This window comes from Scyliorhinus canicula, chromosome 6 (assembly GCF_902713615.1).
Source record: "Scyliorhinus canicula chromosome 6, sScyCan1.1, whole genome shotgun sequence".
Lineage (NCBI taxonomy): Eukaryota > Metazoa > Chordata > Chondrichthyes > Carcharhiniformes > Scyliorhinidae > Scyliorhinus > Scyliorhinus canicula.
The window spans coordinates 59,386,976-59,401,798 of record NC_052151.1 but is presented as its reverse complement, the minus strand read 5'-3'; the positions used below and the strand labels follow the sequence as shown (position 1 = coordinate 59,401,798).

At 48.8% G+C, this 14,823-nt stretch overlaps 1 protein-coding gene across 1 annotated transcript in view; it reads left to right on the top strand.

Moving 5' to 3' along the window:
• Nucleotides 1-14,823, top strand: part of rars2 (arginyl-tRNA synthetase 2, mitochondrial) — a 116,569-nt gene that overhangs the window by 19,946 nt on the left and 81,800 nt on the right. The window contains exons 4-6 of the mRNA XM_038799331.1: nt 5,414-5,497; nt 10,553-10,650; nt 11,823-11,878. Coding sequence (XP_038655259.1) covers nt 5,414-5,497; nt 10,553-10,650; nt 11,823-11,878 — 238 coding nt within the window. The remainder of the gene's footprint in view (nt 1-5,413; nt 5,498-10,552; nt 10,651-11,822; nt 11,879-14,823) is intronic.

Below are 14,823 nucleotides of genomic sequence, written 5' to 3'. Positions count from 1 at the left end.
TAACGATTGTCAAAAAAAACCCATCTGGTTCACTAGTGTCCTTTAGGAAAGGAAATCTGCCGTTCTCGCCTGGTCTGGCCTATATATGTGCCAGATCCAAAGCAATGTGGTTGACTCTAAAATGCCCTCTGAAATGGCCTAGCAAAGCCACTCAGTTAAAGGGCATTTAGGGATGGGCAGTAAATGCTGGCTCTTCCACATCCTATGAATTTCAGAATAGTGAGTAAATGGATTTGAAATCCATGATCTAATTGAGGGACAATAGAATCAAAGCACTAAAATAGCCAAATAAAGAAGACGAAAAAGCCATGCCATCTTCAAGTAGCTCATTGAAACACAACTTTTTTGCTCTTGGAAAGCAGTCAGTTTAAATGCAATAAATTGATTTCTGTTATGTTTACTATCAACAAAATTAAATATCTCTTGGAAATTCCATTCTAGTTTCACCCTTAATGGACAAAGTAGCCTTTAAAGCATGCAGTTTCTTCTCTTATTGCCTTTTTGCAGTACTTGTTTTCTTTGCTGACAGAGCAGGCATCTCTAATTACTCTTGTTTTTTTAATAAATCTTTTTATTGGCATTTCCCATATTTATAAGCAGTTGTATCACATCACGTATCACATTTTTCTCACCCGCGCTAATTTCCTTTATTATACAGAGAGGTTTAGTTTGTCCTTTGTTTAACTGACCCTGTGTGCATTTCGTTGTCCTCTGGATCGGTCTATGGTTCCTCCCCCCCGGGTTGATCTCTAATTACTCTTGAGGTAATGGTGGACCATCTTGTACTGAAGCTATTTCCACGATTCTGGAAGAGCATGATTTATGTAATTAAAATAAAAGCAAATTACTGCAGATGCTGGAATCTGAAACAAAAACAGAATGCTGGACAATCACAGCCGTCCTGACAGCATCTATGGAGAGAAAAGGGAGATAACGTTTCAAGTCTGGATAATACTTTGTCAATGTGTGTTCAGTAGAATTTTTGCAAACAATCCATATGCTACTATGACTGGGATCAGATCACCTCCTCATAAGAGTGAGAAGAAATGTCTCAGAATCCTGCTTTTGTTGGCAGTTGTCCGGAAACATACATTTTTTGCCAGGTCATAAAGATTACCCAGCACATTTCAATAAAAGGATAACCCAAACGATGTTCAAACGAGCCACACATGTAAATCTGATCAGCACTGTGCTGATATGCCTATGAGCTCTATCACAGATGGATGATGTGCGACATCCAACCGGCAGGTGGCGGTACAGATACATCATGCGGTCTGTGGACCAAGGTCATGTGACCTGTGGGTTCTATATAAAGGGGGACACATCCCGCCATCTCCAGAAGAAGGTTTTTTTTTAAAAAAATAATTTTTATAAAGATTTTCACAAAATATGAACAACAAAACAATATTAACCAAACAACCATAGTAAAAACCAAAGAACAAACCCCCCCCCCCCCAGCAACCACAAAAACAAACAAAAGAAAACAACAAAAAGGAGAGAGAGAACCTCCGCCACATCCAACAAACCCCTGTACACAGTTCTCCCACCGAACCAACCCCCCCCCCCCCCCCCCCCCCCCCCCCCCCCCCGGGTTGCTGCTGCTGCCGGCCTATTTCCCTACCGTTCCGCCAGGAAGTCCAGGAAAGGCTGCCACCGCCTAAAGAACCCTTGCACAGACCCTCTCAGGGCGAATTTCACCCTCTCCAACTTAATGAACCCCGCCATGTCATTGATCCAGGCCTCCACGCTTGGGGGCCTCGCATCCTTCCACTGAAGCAAAATCCTACGCCGGGCTACTAGGGACGAAAAACGGCCAGAACACCGGCCTCTTTTGCCTCCTGCACTCCCGGCTCCGCTGCTACCCCAAATATCGCGAGTCCCCAGCCAGGCTCAACCCTGGATCCTACCACCCTCGACACCGTGGTTGCTACCCCCTTCCAAAAGTCCCCTAACTCTGGGCCTGCCCAGAACATATGGACATGGTTCGCTGGTCCCTCTCCTCTCCCAGCCCGAGGTCCACCCAGTGCGGGGCATGATCCGAAATGGCTATGGCAGAGTATTCAACATCCTCCACCCTCGAAACCAGCCCCCTGCTCAGGACAAAAAAATCGATCCTGGAATAGGCCTTATGCACGTGGGAGAAAAACAAGTACTCCCTGGCCCTTGGCCTCGCAAACCTCCAGGGATCCACTCCTCCCATCTGATCCATAAACCCCCTCAACACCTTAGCCGCCGCCTGCCTCCTACCCGTCCGGGACCTGGATCGATTCAATGGGGGATCAAGCACCGTGTTGAAGTCCCCTCCCCCCCCATGATCAGGCCCCCCGCCTCCAGATCCAGAATGCGGCCCAGCATACGCCGCATAAACCCCGCATCATCCCAGTTCAGGGCGTAGACATTCACCAGCACCACCCGCTCCCCCTGCAGCTTACCATTCACTATCACATACCTCCCGCCACTGTCAGCCACCACCTTTGATGCCTCAAATGACACCCTCTTTCCCACCAGGATCGCCACCCCCCGATTCTTCGCATCCAGCCCTGAATGAAATACTTGGCCCACCCATCCCTTCCTCAGTCGAACCTGGTCCACCACCTTCAGGTGCGTCTCCTGGAGCATGGCCACATCCGCCTTCAGCCCCTTCAAATGCGTAAACACCCGGGCCCACTTGACCGGCCCGTTCAGCCCCCTCACATTCCAAGTTAACAGCCGGATCAGAGGGCTCCCTGCCCCCCTCTCCTGCCGAATAGCCATAACCCATCCCCTGCCCGCCATTGGCCAGCGCCCCCGCTCGGCCTGTTCCCCACGCCCCCCCCCCCCCAGACTAGGACCCCTCCTAGCCGCGCGCGCCCCCCCCCCCCCCCCCTCCATAGCACTCCCGTAAGCCAGCTAACTTCTGCTGACCCCGGCGACTCCCGCCACACCTCCGATCCCTCCCCACGTGGGACTACTCCTCCTCCTCCGTGCCCATCACCCCCCCCCCCCCCCCCCCCCCCCGCTCTTGCGCGGGAAAATAAAAACACGCAAAGGCCCACGCTTCTCAGCCCCGACCCCACCCCCATCACCCCGCAGCGCGGGAAACGAGGAAAGCCCGCGCTTTCGCCCTCCCAACCCCGCCTCCTCTTGGGCAGCTTCCATTGCCGGTCCCCACCACCAGCTCCCCGCACTCCCAGTTTACCTCCCCGCCCGAACCCGTCCACCAGACCCATACAAAAAGACATCGCCGCACCCACCCTGAAGCCAACACACATCTTGCATGAAACAGAGAACCCCCCCCTCCAAAAAATAGACACAGTTACATTTACATACAAAACCCCTATCCCTGACCCTCAGTTTGAGTCCAATTTCTCGGCCTGCACAAAGGTCCACGCCTCCTCCAGGGACTCGAAATAATGGTGACGGTCCTTGTAGGTGACCCACAGATGCGCCGGCTGCAACATGCCAAACTTCACACACTGTCTGTGGAGCACCGCCTTCGTCCGGTTGTACCCGGCCCTCCGCTTAGCCACCTCCGCACTCCAGTCCTGCACCACTGTGTTCTCCCACCTGCTGCTCCGCTCCTTCTTGGCCCACCTGAGCACACACTCCCGGTCAACGAACCGGTGGAACCGCACCAGCACTGCCCGCGGCGGCTCATTCGGCTTGGGCCTCCTGGCCAGTATTCTGTGGGCCCCCTCCAGCTCCAGGGGCCCCTGGAAGGACCCAGCTCCCATCAGCGAGTTCAACAAAACGACCACATAGGCTGCCATGTCCGACCCCTCCAGCCCCTCTGTGAGGCCCAGGATCCGTAAATTCTTCCGCCTCGACCGGTTCTCCATCTCCTCGAACCGCTCCTGCCACTATTTATGGAGCACCTCGTGCATCTCCACCTTACCCGCGAGGGCCGTGGCCTCATCCTCTCTTTCGGAGGCCTGCTGCTGCAGCTTCCGGATTGCGGCCCCCTATGCTGTCTGAGTCTCCAGCAGCTTACGGGTGGTAGTCTTCAGCGACTCCAGCAGCTCCACTTTAAGCTCCTGAAAGCAGCGCTGAAGAGTCTCCTGCTGCTCCTGCGCCCACTGCCTCCACTCCTCGAGGGCTCCGGCGGCCGCCATTTTGTTTTCCTTCCCCCGCTTTTCCAGAGGCGCTGCCACCGCTTTTCTGCTCGCCCCACTCCTGGTCCGGACCATAGAACCCTGGGGATCTACTGCAGACCCCTTCCCATGTCGGGAATCGACGATCAAGCACCACTGGGGGCCCTAAAAAGAGCCCAAAAGTCCGTTTTTAGCGGGAGCTGCCGAACATGCGGCTTAGCTCCGCATAGCCGCAACCGGAAGTCCTCCAGAAGAAGGTTGAGAGGGTAGTAAGACATACATGTGAATGGCCAGTGCTAGGTGCAAGTTCCAGAGGAGTAGTTAGCAGACTCCATGATGTCAGATTGCTATCTTAACACACAAGACTCAATAAAAGATTCTGGTTTGGGCAAGTCAAAGTGTTTGGTAGATTCCTTCGTAATGTACAAAGGACCAAACATAACAAGCACTAAATGCCTAAGAGTGTTATCATAGGGCAGCACGGTGGCGCAGTGAGTTAGCCCTGCTGTCTCATGGCGCCGAGGTCCCAGGTTCGATCCCGGCTCTGGGTTACTGTCCGTGTGGAGTTTGCACATTCTCCCCGTGTTTGCGTGGGTTTCGCCCCCACAACCCAAAAAAATGTGCAGGCTAGGTGGATTGGCCACACTAAATTGCCCCTTAATTGGAAAAAATGAATTGGGTACTCTAAATGTTTTATTTTTTTTAAAGTGTTATCATGTTGAACGTGCAAAAAAAATAGATTTTAGTTGTGTTGACATTTTTGGTATTGTATGCTCAAGTGGTCGCTGCAGCCAAGAAAAGGCTGTACCAGTAAGGGTCAGGTAAAGACATGCAGCAAAACAAAGTGATAATTCTATGGGTACAACCTTAACGTGAATGTTGTAGTACAGCAAGGGTATGGTAGCATGAGATTCCAAGTAAGTCCTTGGTGGCACAGTGATTAGCACTGCTGCCTCACAGTGCCAGGGACCCGGGTTCAATTCCGGCCATGGTGACTGTCTGTGTGGCGTCTGCACTTTCTCCCTGTGTCTGCGTGGGTTTGCGCTGGGTTCCTCCCAGCCAAGGATGCACAGGTTAGGTAGATTGTCCATGCTAAAATTGCCCATTAGTATCCAAAGATTTGTAGATTAGATGGGGTTACGGGGATAGGGCGGGGGAGTGGGTCTAAGAGGGTCGGTGCAGTGTCGATGGGCCAAATGGCCTCCTCCACTGTAGCAATTCTATTCTCTTAAGCTTCTTTCAATTATTTAACAAGTCATCAAAAATGAAGCTAAAATACTTCATTGCATTTTAAAAATAAGAATATTTTGGTCAGGTCTAATTTTTTTACATTCGTATTTTAGTTAACTTGTGATGACGTGGTTACTGAGATTGCAGTTGGGCAAGGAACCATTAATTTCAAGGTGAACCGATCTTTACTTGCTGAGGTGAGTTCATAACTTTTGTTTGTTTGGCTGTGTGCTCTTTCACTTTCAGTAGAGATCCAGGTTTTTCTCACTCTTTCTGGAAATGTAACTGCGCGTGATAATGAGCACTGTCCCTCCTTTTTTTCCTTAAATGTATTTTATTCGAAAAATACAAAAACAGAAATAATCCAGGGAACAAACTCCCCAACTCACAGTTTTACAGTCTGTACAAATTTTTCCCCGTTTTCAACCCACCCCCACGATGAACAACCCCTTAAACATTGCCTCGAACAGTCCCCACCATGCCTCAAAGCCCTTCCGCCTAACCCCTCAGTTCAAACTTCATTTTCTCCAACCGGAGGAAGTCGTATAGATCTCCTAGCCAGGCTGCCACCACCGGCGATGTATTCGACCACCACTCCAATAAAATTCTTTGCAGGGTAATCAGAGAGGCGAAGGCCACGACATCGGCCTTACACCCCTTCGTCAGCTCCATCTTTTCCGTGATCCCAAAAATTGCCACCATTGGGTCCAGACCGATCTCCACCCCCACAATCTTTGCGAACACTTCCCGCCAGTATCTCTCTGGCTTCTCGCAGCCCCAAAACATAGGCGCATGGTTCGCTGGTCCCCGCCCACACTTCTCACATTTGTCTGCCACCCCCTGGAAGAACCCACTCATCCACGCCCGAGTCATGTGCACCCTGTGTACCACCTTAAACTGTATCAAACCCAACCTCGCACGCGAGGTAGTCAAATTCACTCTACGCAGTGCCTTACTCCACACTCCCCAACATATCTCACCCCCAACACCTCCTCCCATTTCTCCTTGATCCACACCGCTCGCATACCCCCCTGCTTTCCCAGCCACCATATATGTCCCCAATCTTACCCTCCTCTTCCACATCCGGAAGCAGTAACCGTTCCTAAAGGGCATATTTCGGCAGCCTGGGAAACCCTTTCCACACCTTCCGTGCAAAGTGCCTTACTTGAAAATACCTAAATTTGGTTCTCTTCGGGAGCTCTCGCCTCTCCCTCAGCTCCTTTTTGCTGGTGACCCTCTCTTCCAGATAAAAACCCGTCGCCCTCACTAGCCCCACCTCTCTCCACTTCCCGTACAAACCATCTGTCTCCACACAATGGCGTCAACACCGGCATCCCCTGCATCCTGAAATGTCCCCTCGGCTGGTTCCACACCTTTATTGTGGACTGTACCACCGTGCTCTCAGTATATCTCCTTGGTGCCAGCGGCAGTGCCATGATCACCATTGCCCTCGGGCTGGACCCTCTACAGCACTCTTCCTCCATCCTAACCCCTCTCCTTCCCACCACCGCCTCACTTTCTCCACAATCGCTGCCCAATAGTAGTGCAGCAGGTTAAGTAATGTCAACCCCCCCCCCCCCTTTCTGCCTCTGCAGCAGGGCCCCCTTCACTTTCTGCACCTTCCCCACCCATATAAACCCCAAAATGACTCTATCCAACTTCTGAAAAAACGTCCGGATAAAAATTGGACATTCATTTTCACGACTTGAACCCTTCCCACCAGCGTCAGGTGCAGTGAATCTCCCCTCCTAAAGTCCTCCTTTATCTCCTCCACTAACTTTGTTAAGTTCCACTTATGCAGTGCCGCTGACTCTCCCATCACCTGGATCCCCAAGTACCTAAACCTATCCCTGGCTACCCTAAATGGCAACCCCCATAAATTAGCTCTCCAACCTGACTCATTCACTGGGAACACGTCACTTTTCCCCACATTCAATTTATAACCCGAGAAAGCACCAAACCTCTCTAATAGGCTCATAATCCTCCCCATACTCTCCAGCAAGTCTAACACCCATCGCCCGTGTACGGCGACACCCGGAGCTTCCTACTCTTCTTCCTAATTCCCTGCCACTCTGCTGACCCCCAAGGGCTCTGTCACCAGCTTAAACATTAGCGGCGACAGTGGACACCCCTGCCTCGTTCCCCTATGCAACCCAAAACTCTGAGCTCATTTCATTGGTCCGTATATTCACAACAGACACACCTATGCCACAAACTTTGGCCCAAACCTAAACCTTCCAGGACCTCGGCTAGTACCGCCGCTCCACCCGACCAAATACCTTCTCCGTGTCCATAGACACCACCATCTCCGTTACCCTTCCTCTCAACTGGGTCATGATCACATTCAGCAATCGCCTTATATTGCTCGAAAATTGCCTGCCCTTTATGAAGCCTATTTGGTCTTCTGCAACCACCCCCGGATCGCATTCTTCCATCCTCCCCGCCAATAACATTGTCAGCATTTTCATGTCCGTATTTAACAGCAATATGGGCCTGTACGACCCACGTTCTAACGGGTCCTTTCTTTTGTATAAGCGTAATCGTCGCCTGTGCCATTGTCTCCAGCAGCTCCCCCTTCTCCAGCGCCTCGCTAAATTCCCCCGAAGGTGTGGTGCCAGTTCCGCCACAAACTCCACATAAAATTCTGCCAAGTAACCATCTGACCCCGGGGCCTTCCCCGACTCCATCTCTCTTATACACTCCATTACCTCCCTCAGCCCTAAAGGCTCCTCTAGTGCCTGCCTCCTCTCCTTATCTAGCCACGGACATTTCTGCCCAAATAAAAGCCAACCCATATCCCCATCCTCACCCCACACGTCCTGTACAATTCCTCATAATATCCCTGATGTGGAGATGCCCGCGTTGAACTCTCATTTATCTTCCCCGGTTCTGACACTCCTCCCCTTCCCTTTCTGTACCCTCAAGATTTCCATGGACGTGGCCTGCCTCCGTAGCTGATGGGCTAACATGCGGCTTGCCTTCACTCTATATTCATGCTGCACTCCCCTCGCCCTCCGTAGCTGCCCAACCACCCTTCCCATCGTCAACCTGTCGAACTGTCCCTGTAACCTCTTACTTTTCGCCAATCCCTCCGCAGTGGGGGCCCTCAAATACGCCCTATATCTCGCCCAATAGTAGTTCATACTCCTCCCTCCTTTTCCTGTCTTCATGAGACTTGACGAGATAACTCTTTCCCCCAACCCCCCCCCACCCCTGAACTGCCGCCTTCGAAGCCTCCCAGAGTGTGGCCGCCGATACCTCCCGTTTTGGTTCAACTCCACGTAGACCTTAATCACCAACCACACCTTATCGCAAAACCCTCTGTCTGCTAACAGCCCCGAGTTAACGTCCAACGACACCGCACCCCCACCCACCCACCCAAGTGTTCTTAAATTTCCACGGATCCACCATACCCATCCTTTCCATAAACCCTCCCAACTCCTTCGCCATTCGCAGCCTTTCCATTGAACTAAGGCTCTGTCTATCCACCGTCGGTTCCAGCACACAGTTTAAGTGTCCTCCCATAATCAACTGATGCATGGCCAAGTCTGGAATCGTTCCCAGCAACCCCCTCACGAGCCCCACATCCCAGTTCAGTGCATATGCATTCACCGGCATCCCCTCCCAACACCCCGCTCGCCATCACGTACCTCCCACCTGGGTCCCTCACTTGCCTTGGACTCACAAACACCATCTTTTTACTCAGCAAAATGGCCACCCCTCCACAACTTTGAGACAAACCCCGAGTGAACTACCTGACCCACGCATCCCTTTCTCAGCCTAACCTGATCCCTTGCACAGAAGTGCATCTCCTGCAGAAAAGACCACCCCCGCCTTCAGACTCCTTGGGTGCGCACGTTCCACTCCAATGCCCTGTTATATTCGGACCTTATAGAACATAGAACAGTACAGCACAGAACAGGCCCTTCGGCCCTCGATGTTGTGCCGAGCAATGATCACCCTACTTAAACCCACGTAACCCGTATCCCAACAATCCCCCCATTAACCTTACACTACGGGCAATTTAGCATGGCCCTTGTCCCCCTCCCATTCACAGTTCTGTTTCCCCCTGGCCCACCGCAGGATCTTTTCCTGCTCCATAAACTTTTTTATTTAAATTTAGAGTACCCAATTATTTTTTTTCCAATTTACCTAACCTGTACATCTTTGGCCTGCTCCACAAACTTGTGGAGCCTTACAATCACTGCCCGCGACGGCTCCCCTGCATTTGGTTTCTGCCGTAGAGACCTTGTGCTCTATCCACCTCTGGGGCCTTGTCCAGCACCCCCTCCGCCACCAGTCCCACCAGCATCCTCGACTTCCTCATGGCAATCGTGCCTTCCACACCTTCAGACAGGCTAGTGATGCACAGGCTCTGCCTTCTAGACCTGTTCTCCTATGCAGTAAGAAGTTTTGCAACACCAGCTTAAAGTCCAACAGGTTTATTTCAAACACTAGCTTTCGGAGCACTGCTCCTTCCTCATTCACTTGAGGAAGGAGCAGTGCTCCGAAAGCTAGTGTTTGAAACAAACCTGTTGGACTTTAACCTGGTGTTGTCAGACTTCTTACTGTGCTCACCCGAGTCCAACGCCGGCATCTCCACATGTTCTCCTGTAGTTCCACCTTTGCTCTTAACGACTTGCATAAGTCCCCCAGGAGCCCCACCTCCGCCTCCAATGCCACCACCTGATCACTGTGATCTGACGTCACCCTTTCCATCTCCCGGATCTGCGACCCCTGTGCCTCCAAACATTTCTCAGCCCTTTCCCTCGAGCCTCTCAGGGGTGCAACCGCTCCTTCGATGGATTTTGATCTGTCCTCCTGCATTTCCTTTCTTTGTTGGTAAAATTTCTCTCTAATACAAGCCATCAACCTGCTCCATTTGGGGTTTTCCAGCCTGCGCTCGCCCTTGTCCCTCCGCCATCTGTCCAATTGCGTCAGCGCCACAGGTCTCCTCCAGTTCCTTGGCCAGGTCTTTCACCTTCTGCCGGGTCTGATAACCAGCAGACATGCCACTCCCGGGGGGAACTTCTCCACCACCCCTTCAACTAAACTTTCCCATCAAAATTCCCCCGTTTTCAGGTAAAAAAAGCACAGATCTACACTTTCAAGCCAGAGTTGCCCTGTGTGCGACCACTCACTCCAAGGCCACCACCAGAAATGAGTCGCACTGTCCCTCCTGAATACTTGATTATGGCTGATGCACTCCCATTTATTATTTCTGTTACATGATTTATCTTTTTACTTTACAGGTTGTGATGCAAGCAATTTCTAAGAAGGGTTCAAAGTATGGAATAGACAGCGAACTCTTTCGCGATTACCCCTGTGGGAGAGTTATAGTGGAATTTAGGTATGTTTTGGGCTCGCAGGTGAAAGACTAGTAATTACTAGTGAAGTTTACTTGCTTTTTATCTCCAGTTGGTCCCATTAAGTGTTTTCATTGAAATTATATTTGGGTATGAACATTAAAGATACTTTTGCCTGATTGCTTGTTTTTAATAATAACATAGGACACCATGGATAGTGTTGAAATAGATAAGAGCTGCTGATCAGGTGATAACAAGCTTGGGTTTTAAGAAGCGATAGATTGTACAAGGGAGGTGAGATATTCCAAGAATTAATAATGTTCTATGAAGAAAATTATGCAATATGTATTAATATGTAATTAAGATCACGTAGGATAACTTATTTGGAGCCGAGGGTTGTTTTCGTGAGGTTGATGTTGAGCTGCTTAAAGGTTGTTGCAAGTGCACTTGTTAGGCCAAATGGGGAATACTCCATCAAGCGCATCATTTGTGCTTCATAGCCGGTGGAGAGGCATTGAGGTGTTGAGAAGTAAACCACTCACTGCTCCATAGTATTTATTTAGCTTGTCCAGTTATAATAATAATCTTTATTAGTGTCACTGCAATGAAGTTACTGTGAAAATCCCCTAGTCGTCACATTCTGGCGCCTGTTCGGATACACTGAGGGAGAATTCAGAATGTCCAATTCACCTAACAAGCATGTCTTTCGGGACTTGTGGGAGGAAACCGGAGCACCCGGAGGAAACCCATGCAGACACGGGAAGAACATGCAGACTCCGCACAGACAGTGACCCAAGCCAGGAATTGAACCCGGGTCCCTGGTGCTATGAAGCAACAGTGCTAACCACTGTGCTACCGTGCAAGTTGAGATTCTGGTCGGTGGTGACTTGTCAGGCTGTTGATGGTGACGGTGGGGGGCCTGTCAGAAAACAGCCTCACTTCTGACCTTCTGATTGGAGGGAAGGTCATTGATTAAGCAGCTGAAGATGGTTGGGCCTAGAATATTACCGTGGCTGAGAGCTGCAGTGATACCCTGGGACTCCAAAGATGAGCCCATACAATCATTCGGGCATGACTCCAGCCACTCCACTTGAGCTGGACCAGTGTAGAGAGGATCACATTGAGTTCAGACATGTCTTGTATTGTTTGGGATAGATATTCAAATTTTAAGGAAAAGTTGAACAATGTTAACTTCTTGTTCCTTCTTTCTGCACAGCTCACCAAATATTGCAAAAAAATTTCATGCAGGACATTTGCGTTCAACAATTATAGGTAAACATTTCCTGTTGTTTGCTGCAAATAATGGTTGTATTCTTCCGAGATTATTTCTGCCAGTTAAATAATTCTAATCTAATAATGCAGAATCTCAGATCACTTGAACTCTGATTACGTTAATGGCCCAACCCTATTTGTTCAAATAAAATTGCTGAAATACAAGTTAAATCCTGTATTCCAATCACAAAGGGAAATTTAAAACCGACAGTGGACCATCTGATCACTAAGCAGGAGTTTAACTTGCAATATATTTTAATAACACATGCTGATCTGGACTTTCCCGCTGCTTGGCTAGAACATATCAATTTCTTATAAAAACCCTAAACCTAAATACAACTTAACAGAAGAGCAGACGAGAGGGACAGTCCTCGACATAATTTTAGGTAATGAAGTCTGGCAAGTGGTTGAAGTGTCAGTGTGGGAGCATTTTGCAGACAGTGATCATAACTGGGTTAGATTCAAGATTGTTATGGAAAAGGACAAGGATGGACCTGAAATCAAAGTTTTAAAATTTTCAATTCCTCTCTGGCCACAGGGAAGGTGCCGGAGGAAAGGTGCCGGAGGACTGGAGGATAGCCAATGTGGTGGGGAAACTATTGGAAGCAATTCTGAGAGACAGAATTAATGTGCATTTGGAGGGGCAAGGATTAATCAAGAAAAGTCAGAATGGTTTTGTTAAGGGGAAGTCATGTCTGACCAACTTGATTGTATTTTTTGAAGACATGAACAGGTGGGTAGATGAGGGCAATGCATTTGACGGGGTATACTTGGACTTCAGCAAGGCTTTTGACCACGTCCCATAGGGGAGAAAGATAGCGAAGATAAGAGCCCATTGGACCCAAAGGAATTTGGCAGATTGGATCCAGAATTGGCTGAGAGGCAGAGGGTGATACTCGAGGGGTGCTCTTCTGACTGGAAGCCTGTGTTCATTGGCGTCCCACAGGGATTAGTTTTGGGCCCTTGCTGTTTGTGGTTTATACAAATGATTTCGACTTGAATGTAGGATGGTTGATCAGTAAATTCACGATTTATATGAAAATTGGGGTAAAAAGATTTAAAAAGGAGGATAGCTTTAAATTACAGGAGGGTATAGACGGGCTGGTCAGATGGGCTGATCAGTGGTAAATAGATTTCAATCTGGATAAGTGTGGGATGATGCACTTGGCAGGAAAAACAAGGCAAGGGAATACATGATAAACGGCAGGATTCTGGGAAGCACCAAGGATCAGAGGAATGTTGGTGTGTGTGCACCCATCCCTTAAGGTAGCAGAGCAGGGGATACAGTGGTTAAGAAGGCATATGGTATACTTGTCTTTATTAGCTGAGGCATAGAGTTTAAGAGCAGGGAAGGTATGCTGGAACTGTATAAAACGTTGGTTCGGCCACAGCTAAGAGTATTGTGTGCAATTCTGGAATCCACATTATAGGAGGGATGTGATTGCACTGGAAAGGGTACAGAGATTTAACTGGATGTTGGATCGACTAGGGTTATTTTCCTTGGAGCAAAAGAGACTGGGGGGGGGGGGGGGCGGAGCAGAGCAGAGGAGAATGAGTGGGGAGTGGGGGGACATGATTGAGATGTATAAAATTATGACGGGCATTGATAGAGTAGACAGGAAGTAAATGTTCCCCTTGGTGGAGGATTCAGTGACCAGGGGTCGTAGATTTAAGGTAAGGCAGGAGGTTTAGAGGGGATGTGAGGAAAAACCTTTTCACCCAGAGGGTGGTTGGAGTCTGTAAATCACTGCCTGGAAGGGAGGTGGAGGCAGAGATCTGTATAACATTTAAGAGATATTTTGATGCACACTTGCGACGCCAAGACTATGGGCCAAGTGCTGGAAAATGGGATCAGAATACTTAGGTGGTTGTACTTGACCGATGTAGACGTGATGGGCTGCTGTAAACATCTATGACTCTGAGAAGGTTTTCCAAGCTGGGGTTCTACACCCCAATTCCCTATAAACAGTCCACATTACAGCAGCAAACTATTTGCCTCCTGCTTTTCTGTTGCATATTAGATTGAGACGCCTTGTGACCAGATAAAGAGAAACTCTACTCGAGCGGTAGTTATCAACAGTCTCAGACAGATGGAAGTTCAAGATATGTGTAGGTTTGGCTGTCCATCACATTAGAGTATGCTTTGTGTGATAATAATTCAAAGTAACTTCGAGAAAGTATCTTCCCAAAAAATAAAATGTTTTTGTATTGATGGTGCAAAAATATAGTTGCAAAAAGAGTGAAACCACATTTATTGGGTGCCTTTCATGTCCTCCGCACAGTAACATACTTTGGAAGCACTATTGCTACATAGATAAATGCAGCAATTGCAAACAGCAGTGAAATAAACCATGAAATCATAGTTTAATGTAACACGAGGGGCATTTGGTGGATTGAGTCTGCATTGGTTCTTTCAAAGAGTCATCCACTTGGTCCACTTCTCCATTCTTTACCTACGTCCCTTCAAATGTTTTCTCTACTTTGGTTTAGCACGGTGGGCTAAACAGCTGGCTTGTAATGAAGAACAAGGCGAGCAGCACGAGTTCAATTCTCGTACCGGCCTCCCCGAAGAGGCGCCGGAATGTGGCGGCTAGGGGCTTTCCACAGTAACTTCATTGAAGCCTACTTGTGACAATAAGTTATTATTATTATTATTATTATTATTATTATTATTATTATTACTACTTCAAGACTTTATCCAATTTCCATTTGAAGACTACTATATATACACTATATATGTCCAGCACTATCAGACATTGCTTCTCAAACCCTGACCACCCATTGCATTTAAAACATTCCCTCATTTAACCCCTGGTTATTTTGCCATTCAAGTCGAGTCTGTGCTGTGTGGTTATTGATCCTTTAGCCATCAAAAACAGTTTCTCTTCACTTGATGTTTCTGAACCCTTAGTGATTTTAAACATTTCTACCAAATATCCTCAATA